General features: G+C 45.3%; 1 protein-coding gene across 37 annotated transcripts in view; it reads right to left on the bottom strand.

Annotated features, from left to right (window-relative positions):
• The window catches only part of TCF7L2 (transcription factor 7 like 2), a 199,442-nt gene that overhangs the window by 73,842 nt on the left and 104,592 nt on the right, over nt 1-21,008 (bottom strand). For 7 of the 37 annotated variants that reach the window (XM_040254997.1, XM_040254999.1, XM_040254998.1 and 4 more), the window contains one exon: nt 1,103-1,246. The exons of the other annotated variants lie outside the window; for them this stretch is intronic. In XM_040254997.1, coding sequence (XP_040110931.1) covers nt 1,103-1,246 — 144 coding nt within the window. The remainder of the gene's footprint in view (nt 1-1,102; nt 1,247-21,008) is intronic. 37 annotated transcript variants of the gene reach the window in all.

The raw sequence follows: 21,008 nt of genomic DNA, 5'->3' as shown, positions 1-21,008 counted from the left end.
TAGGTAAAAAAGGAATGTGTTGACATTTTCTCCTGCATTTGGATGAAACATTTGGATGTTTCTCTACCTGTGTCTTGTTTTCTTACAGGGCTATTTACTACTTTTTAAATTAGGACAAGCTTTTCAGGATGATTTCACCCGCCTTTTCCCTCTCCAAAGGCAAGACGCACCGACAAATGTGACGTATTACTCTAGGCCTCTGCTGTTTTCTGTCCCTGCAGCCCTAACATGCTGCAGGGCAATCAGCACACAGTAGGTACACAATCAATGTTTATCAAAGACAGAGGCCTCTACTAATTGACTCTTAAATATTCCCTTTCCTTTTCTAAAAGGAAAAAAGTCAAAAGCTAGCATGAGTTACTAAATCATGCACTGTTTAAGTTTAAAGAGTTAACTTTACAGTTTTTATCTGTGTTGACTTTTGCTTTTCTGAGGATGAAAACACGTTCTAGTTGTTCTTTATTCTTTGGGACTACTAATTTGAAGAGAACTGTCACTCCCAGGCACGGGGCAGTGTGAGGTATTGACATCGGATTGAATTATTTAAAGGAAATTAACAATGCTTCCTGTCCTTGAGAGCGACATCTGCCAGAAAAGCCACACGCGGCTGCCTCGGGAAGCACCACTGCAGAAAGGGTGAACAGAGCCTGGCACCCTGGATGTGAAAAGAAAATCGGTAAGTTCTAAAGAATGAAGAACAAAGGCCAAGTTCAGGTGATACCTTCTCTTCCACTGGAAGCTCTGAAGAGTCCTAGGAAATCGTTTCCACAGGGTCAAGTTTAACGGGATGACCTTGTTCTTCATTCTTATGGAAGCCACGCATGATGCTAGACCATGTGGCTTCAACTAGGAGCCCGCCGCCTTGGGTTCGCGGGAGCATCTCCCTTCCCCTTGTCCTTATAAACTGGCACTGTTACGGCTATGATAATCCTATCCGTGGTCAGGACAGCCCGGCATCATGGCACCCAACGTAACGGTGATGTGACAGGACTCAGGGGCCACGGAGGATGGGCCCTGCCCTAGCGGGAAGGAAGCCGTGCGCACGGGTGGCTTCCGTCCAGAGCCCGCTCATCTCATACCGTCATTCTGCTCCGAGACCTACCTCCAAACACCAGGGCTCCCCAACCTTTTGTAAGGAGTGGCTCCTTTTCATGTCCCTGAAGACTTGCGTGCTGACAGTGAAGTCTGAGGGGGGGTAGAAGTGCTGACAGTCATGTCCCTGAGTGCAGCAAGGGAGGGGGCACTGCTGCCAGGAAGAAAGGGGAACAGAGTGAGGCTCGGGAGGGAGGCGTGCGCAGTCAGCAAGTCATTCACGGCGCCCAGCTTGACGTCCTGCGCTAACCCTCGCTTCTCTACAAACTCCCGGAGGCGGGGGACCGCAGTGCCCCGCTCGAACCCGGAACTCTCCCGCATCCTTGCCGTCTGGCTCGGGGACCCTGCCACAGACATCTTCAACACAGCCTCCTCCAGGCAGCCTTGCTGGGGCATCCCTTCCCACTCTGCCCCTCCTGCCCACCACTCCTTCTTCTGAGAAGCCTGCTGGCTAGCATTTTCCCTCTCTCTCAACTTACCTTACCGAATCATCCATTAATTTAAACCATGTAATACTGCTGCTATTGGGTTGGCCCAAAAGTTCCTCTGGGTTCTGAAGAAAACTCCAAATGAACATTTGGGCCGAGCCAATATTTCTACCCTACAAAAATGCAGTTGCATAGGGTTCCACGCCAGAGCTATTTGGGGAGCTCTCTTAATACTGTTCCCTCTGCCAGGCTGCAACCTGAGAGCTGCAACTACACCAGCGTCTCTGGACCCCTTCAAGGATCTGGTAGCACCAGACCCAAGTGCTCAGGAAGTCGGTGCTCTACTGCATTTCAACTCAGCCAGAGCCCTGTGATGAGCGCTGCTTCTCTGTTTAGGGTTCTAGACAGGAACGTTTGTGTCATTCCACTATTCCTCACAACTACGCTGTGAGGTGGGTCCTGTTGTGCCCATTTTACAGAGGAGGAAACTGACTCAGAGACGTTAAGGAGCATGCCCAAGGTCACACAGCTAGTAGCCGGCGGGGTAAGGGGGACCGGAACGAGGTCTCACTCAACTCATACTGTTGTTACGTAAATACATCTTCCTGTCCAGATGCTGACTATTGCTCTAAAAATGGGGTAGAGAATTGATCGGTGTTAAAAGCGACCTGGGGTCCAAGAACGGCTATTTCACAACAAGGAAATATCATTCTAATTTTTGTTTTTAAAAAAAAAAAAAGACCTATGACTTTTGTGTTCATGATAAAGAATTATGTCTTCTCTACCCTAGTTGTTAAAAAGTTCTATGTGAAGGAAAATGCCCATGAACAAATTTTTTCACCCTTTTTAATTCCCGCCCAAAAACACAGAATTCAAAATTAAGAATATGAGATTGGGCACAAAACCCAATATTTTATGTTCTGATATTCACTAAATAGCAGAATGAGCATGGTGGGCACTGAAGACTAGGAGTTAGAAAAGCAGTGGAAATAATGGACAAATCTGTGAAACAGCAGCCACATTGATAGAAAAATTTACACGGTTGTCAGACAACCGCATCCTCTGATCGTGGGGGGGTGGTTTCTCCAGGTGGATTAAACCAGCCAAAAGCATGTAAATACCCAAAATGAGAAGGGGCCATATCACCTGCAAACCGGTGCCTCTCCATTGCCCTCATGAATTGCAACTGTCCCCGTGGCTGGACACTGAAAGTCACCATTGCAGGAAGCCCAAAGTCTGCCCCCAGGAAGCGCAGTCCAAGCCCCAGAGGAAGCACAGGTGCCCAGCCCTGGATATCTCTGGTCTCCATCCAGGAAGCAGAGTCTCCCTCTCTGCACTTCTCCACAGGGCTCGTTTGTAAACAGGAACGTGAGTCATGCTGCAGGCATGAGCCCATTTTCCGGATTAGCCTAGCTTTACAACTGAGGCCATCCTATTCTGCCCCCGTCATACAGTGACTCATCTTACTGCCTCCCACCAAAGGGAGCACGGTTTAGCCCTTCAGTTGTTCCTGAAAGGAACCCAGCAGTATGGGGGTTTCAATCCTGGTCTGCTTGCTTTGCTTCCTAACACAATGCTGAGAGCAAAGATGTCAGATTCCTGAGGGCAAGCATCCCAAGAGTTTGGGAAAGAAATGAATCTAAGGATACCCCAGACCATATTATCTTCCCATGGCCTCTCAGGGTCTCCACTCCCAGAGGGGCTTGCACACATATGGGTATGTGGGCGCATGCATGCATACATTTTCTCTCTCTCTCCCCCTCTGTATAGGATCTAATACTCTTCCTGGGAACCTCAGAGCCAAATTTGCAGGTCACATCTAACAATCTCATAGGATCTTCCAGCTTTGAAATTTGTGAGATTACCCTTACCCCCATCTTATCTCACAGGTCTATCTTGCTTTCCTCTTTATTCTAATTTCCTTCATTATTCACTTCCAATCTTTTTACATAATATGAAGTCTTACAAGCCACTTCAAGTTTGGGGGGGTATAGGATTTCTTATAAATAGATCTAAGTGTGCATACAAATACCAAGTCATTTTGTACCATGAGAGAACTCTAAATAATTTAAAGTCTTCCCCTAACAAATACAAGACTCTTCAACAAATCCTAAAGATGATAGCAGACCTCTGCCAAGTTTTCCGCTCAGCATCCATTCAAACTTTTTCTGGTAACAGTACCCTGAATTATTTAGGAGGTATCACCCCGACTCTTGACCCATTCAGTTTGGGTAGAGTGGACTCTAGCCCCCAGCTCCACAGATGGGCAAGTTTACTCAGTTCAAATGCACTCAGCCCATTACGCCCCCTGACCACAGAGACTGGTTCAGAGTCGTGCGGGGAGATCAGGTCTCTCTGGACTCGAACCTGCCCCTATGCAATGGAGTCAACCTGGAGGAAAGCAGAGCCGAGGAGGAAGAAAATGGTGTCCTGGAATACGTGACCCTGGATCCAGCCATGCCTGACACATGTTTCCTATAAACTTTTCAAGTATGGGTCAATACACTCATTTTCCTTAGGCCAGTTTGGGCTAGGTTTGAGGAAGGAGAAGGGCATCCTGACCAGAGAAACCTAGTCGCCTTTGTCAGACTGACCTCAATAAATCATCCATCCACAAAGCAAGCAGTAATGTGGAAAAACTTGGAGATGTTCCAGGAAAAGTCAATGAAGGCCTCTGGAGTTTCATGATCCAGGCATGATGAGGGGATTATTACAAGGCAATATACTGGAGGTAAGTGTCCAGTACTTTTCAAAATAAGAATGAATGTGGTGTGTGGCTAGTCTTTGGACAGGGGAGTGGGGACCTTGCAAAAACCACACGCCTGCTAGAATTACCACTTGGCCCTTCTCCTTTAGTGCCTCCAAAGCCACTGGCTCCACTGACCGACTATTCAGATGTGGTCTCCAGAAGTTGAGGCTGTGACATGTCAAGAAAGATGGCAGGCAAAGCAGGTGGTAGGTTTCATTTTCCCTGATGACGTGGCCCCGGAGGGCATGGTGAGTTGGCCAGCTCTGGACATGACAACATGGAGCAGAATCAAGGTGTATCACTAAAAGTTGGAGCAATAGTTGTGTATTCTAGTATTTTGTTTCTTTATGAGCTTAAAGCCACCTTCAGCAGGTGGCTGGGCAACATTCAAATGTTAATGTAACAGAATGGAAACCAAGGAGACAGAAAGTACAAATTGCTCTGCCAGGAAAAATAAACACAAAAGAAAAGAGAGTATAGAAGGAGCTGAAAAGCATTTAAAAATCAAAACCCCTAAAAATACTAAAGCCTCCAGACATACAGATTTTGTATGAAATGTGTTACACCAAATTTGGTCAACAGCTCTTGGCTACTGGGAGCATTCTATACCCACTGCTCAGGCAGGAAGAAAATAAAAGCAAAAGCTTCCAATTTTGTTTCAGTAAAGTTTGGTGTGATCATTAATTTTTATGGGTCAACTTGTCTGGGCAACGGGGTGACCAGATATTTGGTCAAACATTCTGAGTGTTCCTGTGTTTTGGATGAGTTTAAATTGGTAGAATGAATAAAACTGACTGTCCTCCTTAATGTGAGTAGGCAGTGTCCAATCAGTTGAAGGCTTGAATTGAAGAAAGGCTGATCCTAATCAAATAAGGAAAACTCCTCCTGTTTGACTACCTTCACCTTGAGACATGGGAGTTTTTCTTCCTGCCTTTGGACTTGAGCTAAAACACAGGCTCTTTCTGGGTCTCAAGTCTGCCAGACTTTGGACCAGAACTACATCACCAGCTCTCTTGATTCTGAAGCCTCCAGACTCAGACTAGAGCTCAATTATAAACTTCCCTGGGCCTCCAGCTTATTGAGTGCAGATCTAGGCACTTCTTGGTCTTCATAACGGCATGAGTCAATTCATTACTTACAATAAGTCTCTTTCTATATCCATCTATCTCCTATTGGTTCCGTTTCTCTGGAGAACCCTAATACATTTGGGTTATGTTTTTTATATGTTTTCTCCCCCCAAGTAAGAGGGAAAGGATTATTCATGGGTCTCTCAAAGGAATCAGAATTGCAAAATGGAATGGGTCTTAGAAATCATGTAATTGAATTCTTTTTTTTTTTAATCCCTAAGTCTAGGCATAAAGGGACCTCCCCAGGACTATACAGCTAGAAAAGAACAAACCAAAAACCCAGGTTTTTTAAAAACTAGGAGGTCAGGGTTCTATGCACAACATGGAAGAGTTTTATTTTGAAACAGCAGCGCCTCTGGAAGGAGAAACATCCACTTGAGAGAAGGATGTGGGAAGAACCATTCCACTAAAGAAGCCAACTCATAAAATGATAATATATTAAAAAAAAAACAGCTGGCAAGAGGGTGAAATCCTCTTATCTCTTTATCATTTACATGCACATGTGTATATAAACAAGGACACAAAAAACAATTAAGCAACAGCAGCCATCCATCTATCCAACCAACCACACATACACATACACTCAGAGGGTTCAGATCTTTATGCTCTATCAATTATTGTCCCTTCTGAAAGTAAGGTAAGTTTGGTGTGAACTAATCACATTAGAAAGGTCTTGTCAAACAAGACACAAAAAAACTGTAATGGCGCTGGGAAAGCTACCATTTTCATCTTTCAAGGTGAGTCCAGTTTTTTCCCAAAGTAGCATGCCATCACAGACATGGCAAATGTACGTGACACTACTTTTCATGACTTATTTTTCTAAAATATGAGCATGTGAGTGATAAGGTGTGAGAGTCTGTGTGTGGTGTGTGTACAGACTACCCACCTATGAGCGTGCAGAGGTAAGCGGGTATCCTCCAATGGGGGTGACAGTGGCCTGCAGTCAGGAAGGGCGAGTCCCCAGTTCGCACAGAGCTACTCCTTCTTGTCAATATCACTTGTCACTTCCCGGCCAGTATCACTGGGCCACCCGGCTTAGAGCTGGCATCAGGTGAAATGTAACCATCATCCCTACACTCAAGGGATGTAGGAATGAAGTCTGCCTTAGCCCTCAAGGACCTCATCTTAGTGAGAAACAGACTAGGGATCCAAACAGAAGGAACACAAAAGGAGCCAATATTAAGTCCCTTCTTAGACTAGCCTTTTACAAAGCACAGTTCATCTCATCCTCAATCTCAGCAAAGAGACGGATGTGGGGCCCTGTTTCCACTGCCACTTTCCACCAACTAGCTGTGTGCCCTGTACTTCTGGGGGTTTAGTGTGTCAAGTCATGTGAGGGCCCTGCCCACCTCCAATGTGCTCCAAATCTGCAGGGTGAGAAGAATGGGGGTGGGGGGAGCATTAATTCCTCCCATCACTCCGAGTACAAATCCTACGTGCCTGGATTTCTGCACATGGCCACTGAGGCAATATTTACTAAAAACAGTGACATCCAGGAGAAAAAACTTTCTTTTACCAGATAAAAGATCTACATGGCCAAGGAAAAATACTTTAGCGATAAGGTAAAATAAAAGGGAATTTGTAGCATCATTTTGAATGGTGTTTACTGGTTTAAAGAAACCTTTGCCAACTTTTGTTTTCTGAGGGGAAAAAAGTACTTCTCAATAACAAATATCGAGAAGATGAAAAAGAAACCCACTTTCTCATTATGATAGAAACAAATGAAGGAAAATCACCTAAAATAGTTTTTGAAGAGCTTGGGATAAAGTTTAAAAAAAAAAAGAGTTACTTGAGTAATTTTGAATAAAGGAGATGCTTTTATTTTTTAGCTGATATCAACACTAAAGTAGCCCAGCAAGTGAAGTCAAGGCTTTCTGGGATGGTAATAATGTACAACAGCCAACCTTAATAATGGAAAATTAGCCAAGGCATGAAAAAAGTAAATGAAGTTCTAACAGACATCGCCGGAACACTAAATGAAGTCCTTTCTACAGCCAAACGAATTCCTCGGACACCCACGCACTAGCAGAACACCAGTGTATCTCTCCAGTCTGTTTCCTCAGACAGTGATGAGGTTCCGTGGTGACCTCAGCAGATGGAAAACCGAAGCTTCTCCATGCAACCTCCATCTCCATCTTTTGCATATGGAATTGAGAGATTAACAGTGTAATCTCTCCAGACAAGTAAAATGTCAGCAAGCTCATGAAAAACCATGCTCATCAGTTACTTTGGGAGAAAAGGACCTGATTCACAGGTGCAGGCATAGATCGCTATGGAAGAAATGGAGGCAGAAGCTCAGGTCCAGAATGGCTCAAGGAAGCTTTGTGCATCCAGCTAACAAATAAATGTAATAACAGGCTACTGATGAGATTTTTGGTAAAGGGTAGTGCCTTCTCCCAGAAGAGCCTCTGGGAAGGGGTGTGGGTCCATACTTTGCCCCTAGGGGCCACAGACAGTACTGTGCAGAATCAAGGGACCAAGACAGGGAGAGAGTCTGATTGGGACTGCCAGTGTGTACTTGGTAATCCTCTCTTTACAAACCAACATACTCTCTAAAAAAGATATAGAAAAGCACCCCAAAATGGAGCTGAGAGATTTTAAAGACAACACAGAGACCAGCTGTGCCTGGTGAGCCAGTTACCACTCAGGAAATTTAGAGTGCTTTGCCCCAAAGCAGAAAGCAGTGTTGATCAACAACACCCTCCTCCCATATCAATAAGACCAAATGTTTTAAAATGCAAATAACAGGTTTCTAGAAGAACCCTGGAATTTCTCCTGGAAATGTTTTTATAGTTCACAACTTGTTAGTTGCAAGGAGCCCCAATTAAATGTCTTCTCATTTCTGTTAACTGATTATTAGCATTAGATAATAACCTACTATTTTCTGCTAATATGTTTCCTGACAACACCAAACTCCAGAGGGTCTTCATGGTGCAATAACTGAATAACTGTGGAAATGAGGACTAATTTATGAAAAAACATTATTTAAACCTGCTCAGTGTTTATGAAAAACAACCATTTTGGTTGAAATGCACTATACTAATGGCACAGAAACTTATTAAATTGAAATAACTTGAAAAAAAAAAAAAACCTCCCCAAACATTATGAAAAAGCAGGAATCACACTGCAAGGCCATAAGGTTATAAATATTCAAAAACAACAGACACTCACAGGTAGGACCAACCCATGACACCATCTCATTTAGAATGAGAAGGTACTTGAGAATTTGGGGAGAGGCTTGCCAGCTCCATTCGCTAACATCTCTGGTTCCAAAATCACACTCGCCTCCTAGTTGTCCTGCTCAGAAAGAATCACACTATTGCTAATCGTAACTGTTGTCACTGGGCACACACCTGGGACAACCATGGCGTGGTCCTGCCTGGACTGGGGTGATGAATTCTCTCAGAATTATGGTATTTGGAGTTTCTCAGCTTGAAAGGGAGAGAGCTGGAGTCATAGGATAAGGGATCTGAGATAAATTATCCCATGCTACTCAAGTCACGCACTATCCTTCTACCCCACATGTTTATATCTTGAATATAAACATCAGTAAAAATCAGATTAAAGAGAACCTTGAGAGAGGAAAAAATAAGTCCTAATTGTGGGTATGTGTGCGTGTGCATATTTTTGTGTCTATAGAAGACAACAGAGACAGTGCACCCAGGTGGCGGTGCTGGTGGTAGAGAACCCACCTGCCAACACAGGAGACGTAAGAGATGAGGGTTGGAATCCCTGGTTCGAGAAGATCCCCTGGAGGAGGGCATGGTAACCCACTTCAGTATTCTTGCCTGGGAAATCCCATGGACAGAGGAACCTGGGGGGCTACGATCCATAAGGTCGCAAAGAGTCGGACTCAACTGAAACAACTTAGCATGCACCCATGCAATATTTTTAAAATTCTGAAGCTTAGCATCAACTGATACGTGGATCAGTAAAATGTGATCTGTGAACACAATGGAATATTATCTGGCTATTAAAAAGTAATGAAATAGAAACAGATGCCACAATATGGATGATCTTTTTATTCCCCAAACTTTAAACATTTTATTTTGTATTGGGGTAAAGAAAATTAACGATGTTGTGGTGGTTTCAGGTGAACAGGGAAGGGACTCAGTCATACACACATGTATAACATGGATGAATCTTGAGAAGACCATGCTAAGTGAAAGAAGTCAGTCACCAAGGACCACATATATGATTCTATACATGCAAAATATCGGGAAGAGACAAATCCATAGCAACAGAGAGTAGATGGTGGATGGGGGGTGAGTTGGAGGAAGCGGGGAGTGACAACTAATGGGGACACTGTCTCTTTTGAAGGTGATGAAATGTTCTCACCTTGACTGTGGTGATGGTTGCAAAATCCTATAAATATACTAAAAATCACTAAAGTGCACACTTTAAAAGGGTGAACTGTATAGTTTTAAAATTTTGAAGTGCCAATTGGCCTAACTACCGTTATCTTATCTCTAACTGCCTTCTGAGCACATTTTATTCGAAGCAAATACTCAACTCTGGGCAACAGGCAGGGTAAGAATTATTATTCCCATTTCACAGGAAACAGAGGTCCAAAGGGCTTCTGTTTTCCTTCCACTGGCTGCCTAGGTTTCCACAGGGTGCAAGGAGGAGTGTGAACTATGGGGGAGTCCTAGGTCTTATCACTCCCCAGATCAGGGAGGGATTAATATCCAGCTCTTGCCAGATGTCTAGAAATTTATAGGGCTGGGTCATGCAGACAGGCTATTAAACAAAAGACATTGAAAAAATGGCACTTGGATTACTGGAATGCAATTCATAATAGCATGAAATTCAGGTTAAACCATTTAGCTAAAAAAGGAGGGCGGGGGGGAGTCATCTCTTGAGTTGATATCCAGAAGGGTGAAAATATACCCAATTAGATGTGGCCATATAATTTTCACATCAAACATCTTGTGCTCCCAAAGGCAACTAATGGCACAGCTCACTGTGGATTTTCCCAAGCTTTCAGGAGCAATGACAGCCCTCTTCAACAAAGCCATTTAACATAACAGAAGGTTAAAGTAGGAACCACAAACACTTTCTTTTCTTAATTTACACCTTTCATTTACTTCCCCAGAAATGTCATGGAGGAGCCAAGAAATTTATGATGTACTGTCAATAGATGGTTCCTTTTAAGAACAGGATTTAGAAAGCAAAATATGAATTCTAGAAGGTAAGCTGGAGGTATACTAAAAACAACAACAACAACAACAACAACAAACTTTTAGTATTCCAGGAGAAGCAAGATGACTTGGTTGGGTCTCACACTTAATTTTAAAGAAAAGGAAAAGTAGAGTCTATTAGGTGAGTGGGAGAATGGTCGATTTTGAGAAATCCAAGTATAATGACTTCACATCATCTATCCCAATAACCAGGTATGATCGAAACCCATTGCTGGACCACAGCCAACAAAACACAGCTCACAGAGGCTTTTCTCTGCATCACTGGCTTTTGGAGGTATGAGAAGCTACTAGCATTTAAATCATCATGCTTGCGTAGTTTTAACCGTTTCTTTAAAAAAAAAAAAATACTCTAGTAAACCACTAAGATTTTAAGCCATAAAGTAATTGGCAAAAAAAAAAAAAAAAAAAGACAAAACATACATTGGCAAGTTGAGATGTCATTCATTTTAAAGATATTCTTTCTTCTACCTTGGTGTGTTTTTTAGTTTAAGGAATAACAGTGGGAAAGTTGCTCAATAAACACTTGTGTTAAAGCAGGATTTCTCAACCTCAGCACTACTGACTTTTTGATAGTTTTCGGTGGGGTGGGGGGAGGCGGGGGTGACAGGCGCCTGCCTCAGCAGCATCTCTGGCCTCTACCACTAAATGACAGCAGCACCCCCCCACCCAGCTGTGACAACCAAAATGCATCCAGACTCTGCCCAATGCCTCCTGGGCAGGAGAATCACCCCAGCTGGGAACTAGGGAGCTAAAGGTAACTGGCCTGAACACTTCCCTATGACGAGGGCTGATGCAGAGGCCCTAGCCTGACGAAGGACCCAGATTCCTCCACAACAAAATCGGCCAGCTCTCATCCAAATCCTCCCACAGCGATCAGTTTCAGAAACCCAGGAAAACATGATGATCTGGTAAACATCCCCAGGGACCAGCGCACAGCCTTCAACTATGTGCCAAGGCTCCACAGTGCCCTACAAGTCTTGTACGAATCCTTAACACTGTCATTTACAAATGGATGAAGTGACAGTTCCGGCAGGAGTGGTGTGTGTCTAAAGGTGCAGGTGGGAGCAGCTGCTTGCTGCTTAGTCACCAAGTCGTGTCTGACTCTTCTGTGACTCCATGGACTGTAGCCCACCGGGCTCCGTCTGTCCATGGGATTCTCCAGGCAAGAATACTGGGGTGGGTTGCCATTTTCTTCTCCAGGGGATCTTCTCAACCCAGGGATTGAACTCTCATCTCCCAGGGAAGCCCTGGGTGCAGGTACAGGTCTCTTTAAAATGGCAGAGCTGCAGTAATCTGCTGATCTATAATAGATATCCCAGTCACTCAAGAAAACCCAAACTACTCCCTGTTCAGAGAGAGTAGAGGAGTCTGTTGGTGGCCAGTCAGCAAAACAATGATATTTTTATCTCTGATCTCCTTAATGAAAGAATCCAAAGTACAAACTAAAAAATGGAGCCCAAGTCTAATTCATAAGTCCAGAAGGTTCTGCATAATTAACTCTAGAATCTATGAGATCCCAGAGGATGTCTGTGTTCAAGCAAGAAGAGGGGTGGCATCAACAACCTCTTAGTTGGCCAGCCAACTGCCCTCAAACCACCATGGATAAGCATTCCTTTGCTCATCACACCTGGGCCAAGAGGGCACAGCAGTGCAGGGGCCAGACCCCAGACCCATTTCAAGACCCGGGCGCCTCTGGTCCAGAGTGGAGAAACGCTGCAACACATCATCATTCCCAGGGTGTGGTCTGTTTTCTGGATGCCGTGCCAGCAACTCCTGCTGGGAGCCGTCCAGGCCACGGGGATGGGTGACCGTCTGATGAAGTGACTCACACCAAGGCCGACAGGTTGGAAAGGCTGGCGAGAATAAAAAATGGGAGCGGGAAGCAGCTTCGCAGGGAAGAATTCAGAACACCCTGTGACCCATTTAAACCCAAACCCTCTCGTGATCATCATCAAAACCTAGGTTTTCAGGATGGACACTCCCCTACTGACAACAAGAGTGCTTTCTCTACAGACCCCAAGCTGGTGAGGAGCCCGGGAACTCTGCCTGTCGTCAGGGTTCTAGACTGGAAAGACACCTGCTGGAAAGACAGCGAGAGAGACTTTCCCGATGGTCCAGTGCTTATGACTCCACACATCCCACTGCAGGCGGGCGCAGGTTCGGTCCCTGATTAGGGAACTAAGATCCCACAAGCTACTTGGTGTGACCAAAAAAAAGAAAAAGAAATAAACAGACTTAAAAACAACAGAGAGATCCATGAGGCAGCCAGCCCTGCCTGGTGACCTGCAACTCCCTTGGAACCCCTCTTAGCACCACCTCACACCAGGCTGTGCCCTATGAAACACGGCTGGCTGCCAGCATCCTAGTAGCCTTGTGGCCCTCAACAGTGTAGTTACTCTAGCTCAGGGGCCAGGTTCTGCACTCAGCACTTAACATCTGAATTCATTAAGTTACCTTGAGAACCCTGGTTTCACATTTTTATCTAAGACACCAGAAAGGTCTTGGACCCACTGGCAATCCTTACATCGTTACCATGACGTACGAGGGGAAGGACCCTGTGTCTTATTTCTTTTCATCCCAAAAAGGAAACCAAGAAATAAGAGATAGCTAGAGATCAAGGCAAAAAAACAACCTATGAGCAGCCACCAAGTCAGCACAAATAAAAACATCTCACGTGCCACTGCTGGTCTTCCAAACATGAATGACATTTGTATTGGCTCCTTTTATAAGTTTCTAAGTGAGCGGGTGATCTGGAAGGCACTTTCCCATGTATTAACAACAATGTGCCTGAACAGTCATTCTCCCCGGGGAGCATGTCTGAAGATAGTGGCAACTCAACCCTGCTCCTTCAGGCATCCGCATAGCCCCAGGCAGGTTCCCGACCCAGAGGAGCCCACTTATCTTGGGAGGGAGGGCTGTCTTCCATGGAACTACACCAGGGTGACCTGCCTGCTAGAACCTGAGCCACCTCCGCCATCAAGATCCTTAACGCACCAGGCTGGCGTGGACAAGTCTCCGTGTCAGTCTGGCCAGCTCACACCAGACTAGCCCTGCTGTTTTAGGCTCGGCTTCCGTTGCAGCTCAGGCACCAGTGCAGTCTGGGCCCACGCCCAATCCTGACACTGATAACATTCCTCAGAGCTGCCACACCGGAACAGAAAAAGTAAAAGATTCCTCCCTCCGATGGGTGAACTAGGGGAAGAAAGCAGCGGTGGCCCCGGGGAGAAAACCAAAGAGAAAAGGAGACGTTTCCTGCAACTCCCTTGGAGACCCCCTTAGCACCACTACCTCCACATCTGTTCCAGCATCACAGAAGACAGATACTCAAGCTTCCCAGGCCCTGGGTACCCTCAAAGCAGGAATTTCCCCTGGAGGTGGAGGCCAGGGAGGCAGCCTTTAACTCTCTTCCCATCACCACTGGAGTTCCCACTGGGCACTTGGAGGGAGGAATCCATTCATCCCAGGTTCCACTACTCGTGCCAGCATGCTCGTCTGCCTGCTTCCCAGAGTTGTGTATTCATTTCAAGTAAAATGAATTCACAATGTCCGCTTGGGTTTTTCCATCTTCTGGCCTCTTGCAGCAAACAAGGCAGTGAGGCAGAGTTGAGACAAGTGAAAGGACACTGGATTCCAGGAGGCTGAGGCTAAGAGGCCACCTCAGGCAAGTTTCCATCGTAAGTCCCTCACTTTACGAAGTGAGAGGAGTAACAAAGACCTCATGGTCTATGAGTCCATTATTATATGTCTAGAACAGGCAAATCCAGAGACAAACATAGAGTAGTAGCTGCCTAGCACTGGGAGGAATTGGGGGAAATGGACAGTGGCTACTTTTTTGTTAAAAAAAAAAAAAATGTTTAGCCACTGCAAACATAGGGCTTCCATCCTCCTCTGGATTAGTCAACTTTAAATGTTGTCTATCGGATTAGAAGTAAAGATAATCTGGAAGGTCCTTAGGAAGTATCTAAGTAAAGTATTAACCTGCTTGAGACTCAGCCTGCTGGTACAAGAGTAACAATGTTACCTACCCTAAAATGTCATGAGGATTCAATTTCAAGGAGGAGGTAAGGAGCTTATTAGCACAGCACCCAGGACATGGTAGACACTCCATAGAATGCTCCTGTGTACGCTCCCGCAGGAAGCCTCAAAGAGAAACGCCAGGTTCTAGAGAGGACTGGCTGCTATCTTTGCCTGAACCCTGTTTCTTTTTTTTTCCCCCCAGCATTCTTTCCTCCCCTTCAATATTAAGACTTTGCCCAACTTAAAAAACAATAATAATAACTGCCAAAGTTTGGGAGCTCTATGAGAGCTGTACCTGAAATGCCATGTCCTCAAAATATGCCGCGTAACTATTCCTGCAGGGGTCTCCTTCGCCAGAAAGTCTTGCCCCTATTCAGCAGACAGGCCACAGCAAACAGCACAGGGATGATGCCCAGGATCACGCTGGCTTTTCCAGGAGGAGATGTCATGACCAGTTCTTAGCTCCAGACAGGCTAACCCCTTATGATCTCCTTTACAAGGGAAAGGAGAAAAACTAACGAAGAACATCTAGTAGACACCAAAAGGCTAAGATCTTCACACCACCTGTTGAATGCGAACTTCAGTAAGTGTTTTAAAGACCAACTCCGGCTAATCCATCCTAGGAAATCTTACCAATCAGTCATTTGATCCAATGGGAGCCAACATCTGCATATATGATCTTCCTTTCCTTGTCTCACTGATTCGTCTAGAAACTAGACCAGTTCATCCAGACAGACCAATTAGAATCCTGTCCCAGAAACGGGTCCGAGTCAAGTTAGGGCAAGAGCCCCCACAAGCCTCCAACTAAGGATGAAAGCCTGTGACACCACTCATCCTCCAGAAGCAAACAGAGACCCGACGGTGGACATCCCCTCATGGGACCGTCTCACAGCTGCCCTTCAGCAAGCTCTCCCTCTGCCTTCCCACAAGTTAGTTATGGCAGTCAAAGAACTCCCCTCTTCCTTGTTTAACCTTGTTCACCTTGGGTTTCTGATACCTGTCACTACACAGCTCCATTAAAGGCAGTTTGGTTTTTTAAAAATATTTTAAAGAAAGGGAGAGATGAATTACCTTTGCTGTCATACACAGGTAATAATGAATGGCACCAGAAACCTTGGCCAGCCCATCTAGCTCCAAAGTGGTGGCTGGCTGACTCCCCTAACTATACCAACCACCCTTACTAAAATCCTCTGCCCTGAATAGGACCACAGGGCATTTGGTGAGGCCCTCCACTGGCCCTTAGAATTTTCACAGAGGTTGTCTCCAAAATACACATGTGCACACTCAAAATCACCAGCAACACAGAAGGCTCCTACTCCCAGGTAACTGCCAAAATGATTAAACGTGGACTTCTCCTGGCCTGTGTGTTTGTGAGAACATCGTGTGTGTATGTGTATGTGTGTGTCCCATCCCACACACCCCACACAGCTCTGCTCTATTACTAGACATGATGGAACACAGGGCTTCTACATTGTAGAAATGAATATCAAAAAATAAGGAAGACAGCTACAGAATTCATGCTTAAAACCTGCAGTGGGGAGTTAGCAAATGGGGCTCCCCAGCACAAAAGGCTGCATCAGTTCCTTCCACTAACACTCTCTAGTAGATGGTTGAGCCCTTGCGGATCTCGGCATCAACCAGCGGGCATAGAAACAGGTGAAGGGGATGCCCTGAGTGAACTCTCTATGTGCCCAGTTGGGCACACAATCCTTAAACATGCAGAAGACCAGATGGGTCCAGTCTTCAAACGTGCCCCAGTTTCATTTCTGAATCATGTCTGGGTGTCTGTGGCTGTTTGCATGGCCCCAGCACACCCTTCTGGAAGGTTTCTTTGACTTAAGCCAGCAGGAATTAACAGGCTTCTGTTATAGACACGCTGCTCCCTCTGAGTAGACACACCACCGTACCCACCACACCCACCATCCACCTCTGAGGGGTCCACCCAACCCTAGGTGCACATTCGCAGCCATGTGCCCAGCCCCACCCCGCTGACTGGACCGGAGGCAGCATCTTCCCCAAGGACGGCTGAGACTGGACAGTGGCCGTCAACAGCCACACACACTCCAGCCAAGCCCAGGGCAGGGGGCCAAATTCTCCCTCCTGGTCTTTTTAGGGGGTTTTGTTTCCTTAATAGGGAACTCAGAACAAACTGAGAGTCAAAGGCAAAGGGATCTAGAGCAGAAGACCACGAGGTGAAAGGGCTGAGACGAAGGGTGGACATGGCAGTTAGGAAGATGACGGGGCCTCGGGCAGCGAGCACGAAGGTGCAGAGAGCAGGTGGCCCGCAGACGAGGAGGGTTAAGAGATGACACACAGAGATGAGAAAAGACAGGCCAAGGGCTGAGCAAGATCTCGGAGTGGAGCAACTCCTGCCCTGCCTCCAGCAGCCTGGGGTGAGGCAGGCCCCCACTCCCAGGCCTGCCAGAGCCAATGGCCAGCAGCGCCTCTCCAGCTGCTGAATTCCGGTCTGGGTCTACCGGAGGCCAGGCCCCTGTGTCAGTATCTCTTCTTTCTGGTTCTCCAGTGCAGCCTTAAAATAAAGCCCGCAAGACTCATGGTAACCAAGCTGCAGCCCTTGTTCCCCAAGCCCACTTCCCCCTCCTCTTTCCCAGAATCCTGGACCACTCGCAAGGGCTTCTGGGTAATCACCATTCAGGTGAGCCGGTTTTTACCCAAATAAACAATCCCCTGTCAACTGTCAATAAACTGTCAATAGTGAGAAAGAGCAGTATAGTGCAGAGGGGCCTGACGATTTCGTGTACAAAAAAACTTGTTACATTTTGTTCAGAAAGAGAAGCTGGTGTAAGCTTCATTTTTTAAAGGGAAGTTAAGTCTAGACTGTTCTCACATGTGATAAGTGGTCTCCCAGGACTGTTATCTCCTCAGTAGGTTTAATAAGGCACTTAGGACAAAAAAAGACTAACTTTCTGAAAGTGACTTCAGAGTTTAACTGAAGTCCATAAAGTTATACTAAATGCCATGGAGGAAGACGTGTCCCCAGTTAGAGACTTCTAAAGGGTACCCAGAGATGAAAGGGAGAAGAATTTGAGAAGGATAGTCCTCCAAAATTATAAGCTCTGTCCACTGACTCTATTTTCCATTTTACAATCACAGCAGAGCACACAGATCACTGAATCTCTAAGTTTCCAAGCTATAAAGAACCAAAAAACCCTCATCATACACAACCTCTATTTTTCTTTTTTAAAACCTATGAAATAAAACATGCCAAGACTTGCCCAGGGTCACACGGCAAGTTTCTGACAGAAGTAACACAAGGACTCAGGCTCCCTGGGTCGGAGCCCAGGACTCATTCCTTTCTGCCCTGGAATTTAACTTTCAACACATTGAAAGTTTCTGTGAAATCTAAACATAATTACATCAAAAGCCTAGCACTACTTATGAAATCTAACAGAAAAAATATATTGCTTCTCAGAAGCTTCACAAGAAAGCCTTGGCAACAGAGAAAAATTACGGTTGACTATTTCTGGGGGGAAAAGAGGTACAAAGAGGTTTGTGGATAATAAAATCACTTCCAACCCAAACTGACCCACATTTAGAAGTCCAGATCCAATTAATCTGACATCAGTCAATTCTCTGCTGCAGTACAAGCATTTGAAAATTTACTTTGGGCTGAGTATTACCAGAAAACCCTTGCTGCCAGTGGTCTGCAGTTCATTTCTTTGTATGACAACCTCAACACCCAGAACTCCAGTCCTTCTGGAGCCCATCCTACAGGCTCTTTGCTGGTAGATTTAGTTCAAGGTCCTCAAAGTATATATCATTGTCCAATTCACGTAATATGTTAATAACCGTAGGCTATTATGTTGATTTATTCAAAACCGCTCACAGCAGAAGTGCATTCTCTTTGGGCCGTTCTTCCACTGTATGTTCAAATGCATCCCATTTACAGTAAGGTTAATGCAAGGTGCCCGTTCTTCCCAATAGAACACAGAAGAATGAGAGTACATTAAATGCTCAGATATCGCCTTCTGATGAAGCCTCTGTAGTCATTGTTCCCATTCATGCTGAAGCCCAACCCTTCCAATGGGGTGACGGGCTAAGACTGGAATGCAGACTTACTTTCGACAATGCTTATGGAGAAGAAGCTTTGCACGGCAGCCCAGACTCTTCATCTATCAGCACAAACACCTCCCTTTAATGGTCAAAAACAAGGTGATAACATGGAATTGCAGAACCTTCATTAACAGAATCCCGCAGAATTGGTCCCCGTGATCTGTCCAGTGGGGACCTTTGGCCAATCTTGTCTCATGATTGATCTGCATTTATTCTTTCAGTGTGGCTTAAAACTCGGGTCCACACAAATCCTACACCTGCATGTGATCGAAAGCAGGTTCGAAAGCTTCTTACATAGCATTCTTTCTACTCAAATTACAAACAAACAGGAATAGCTTCTCCATCCTAAGGCTCACATTGTTCCTCCATGTTTACATTTCTGAAATTTAGATGCATGTGACAGGCAGATAAATTTTAACATAGCAGTGCTTCTTTACTCCCTGAAAATCTGTTATTAAAGGCAAATCTTACAGCTGATGGTGTAACTGATGGTGTAATTTAGAAAACACGGTACTGCAAACAGTCATTCTCATGCATTTCTCTGGCAGGTGTTTGCCTTCATGCACCTACCTAAACCAAATAATAAGAATTGACATAGCTTTATACTGAGGCAGAAGACCTGCTCGCAAAGCCCTCCAAGTATTAGCAGCACTCCCCTCCTAAACTTTGGGTGAAGCAACATATCCTGTTTGAGAAGCTGTTTCTCCATCAGCCACCTGACTCACAGCACCTCTCATTCCTGACTACAATCCATGTGGGAGGCAGTCATTATTTCCCTCACTTTACTGATAAGGAAACAGATTGGGAACTTTCCAAGCTGACACAGCAAGGAGGCAGCTAGCTAATCAAGGAGAAAACCAACGCATGTCCATCTCCACATTTCCCTGGGGGTCTAATGTGGCTAAGACTCCACGCTCCCAATGCAGGGGGCCCAGGTTCCATCCCTGGTTAGGGAAATAGACCCCACATACCAGAACTAAAGATCCCGCATACCATAACTAACACCCAATGTAGCTAAATAAAAATAAATTTAGAAAAGGGAAAAATACAAAGTGTTTCCATCTCCAAAGCCAGTGCTCTTAACCACTAGGTTCCACAGCCTTGCCCCTTCAGAAGCCAGGGTTAGCCCCTTTCTTTACAGATGAATAAGCTGAGGCTCCATGTTAAGCCATCAATACAAAGATAATATAACTGCAAATGGAGAGGCCAGGTAGTGGGAGCCAGGCACTGTATGAGTCTGGAGGCGGGAAATACTTTTCCAATGTACTAGGCAAGAAATAAAGGATGGTCCCAAATGGTAGCCTTAAGGTAATTAATAAATGAGATGTGTGTCCTTTACTCCACATACCATGAGTACTTGGGATAGTTTCCATTTCTATGAATGGATCTATGGGTATCTTCTCATCTCTGGCCTTGACCCCACCCAAAATATTTCCCAACTGTTTGGATATTACATTCCATACTTCTAAACAAGAGGCTACTTTCCTCACATTCAAACAGGCCTCCTGCCAACCCATGAGGTTGCTGGCCTGGTAAATAGCACTCACACCGGCCACACTAACCACCTGCCTTACGCTGGGTTCCAGAGTAGCTGGTACCTGAGTGGACACAGCCTCTGGAGTTGGAGCCCTGCCTGACCCAACTTCCTGGTTTGTAAGTTCAATGCGAGGCAGGTCAGGGAACCTGGCTACACCCACTGGGATGGCCAAAAAGTCCATGCGGGTTTTTCTGTGACTTTGTACCAAAAACCCAAACAACTTCCTGGCCAATCCAATACTCTTCTCTCTCTAGAATGGGGATAACCTATTCATCGTTCACTCAAAGCCTTCTCGTCACTGAATGAATATGTGGTGAAACATGAAGACAGAGCATTATTTAGATCAACAGTTATTAGAGGTAACAATAGCAATAAACAAGTTTAATTGCACAGCCTACTACTCAACACATTCTGGCTAGACACTTATTTATACTTCAGCTGAAAATCTAGGGGCCTGCCTAGAAAGGGGACAAAATTTCACTTGAAGGAATGACAGAATATTTTCCCAGGCCCTCAGCTGCTTCATTAATGCTTGCCTTATTTGGGGAAAAAGAAAAACTGGCTGAAGCATCCGTGGTAGTTTTATACGCCGTGAACTGGCAATGTTTTGGAACAAAAAACAACTTTTGCACTAGGGTACTTATGGCATCATTATCGCATTTTCCAAGCCTGGCTGCCGAGCTGCCAGGGAGAGAAGGAAGGAGCTGGAGAACAGTAGTACCTTCACCAGCAGCAGGCCTGAAACAAGGGGGCTTTAGAGTAAATCTTGGTCCGTGTGCACAT

Source organism: Oryx dammah, unplaced genomic scaffold (genome assembly GCF_014754425.2).
Source record: "Oryx dammah isolate SB20612 unplaced genomic scaffold, SCBI_Odam_1.1 HiC_scaffold_14, whole genome shotgun sequence".
NCBI lineage: Eukaryota > Metazoa > Chordata > Mammalia > Artiodactyla > Bovidae > Oryx > Oryx dammah.
The sequence above is the reverse complement of the archived record's forward strand: the minus strand, read 5'-3'. Positions and strand labels throughout refer to the sequence as shown.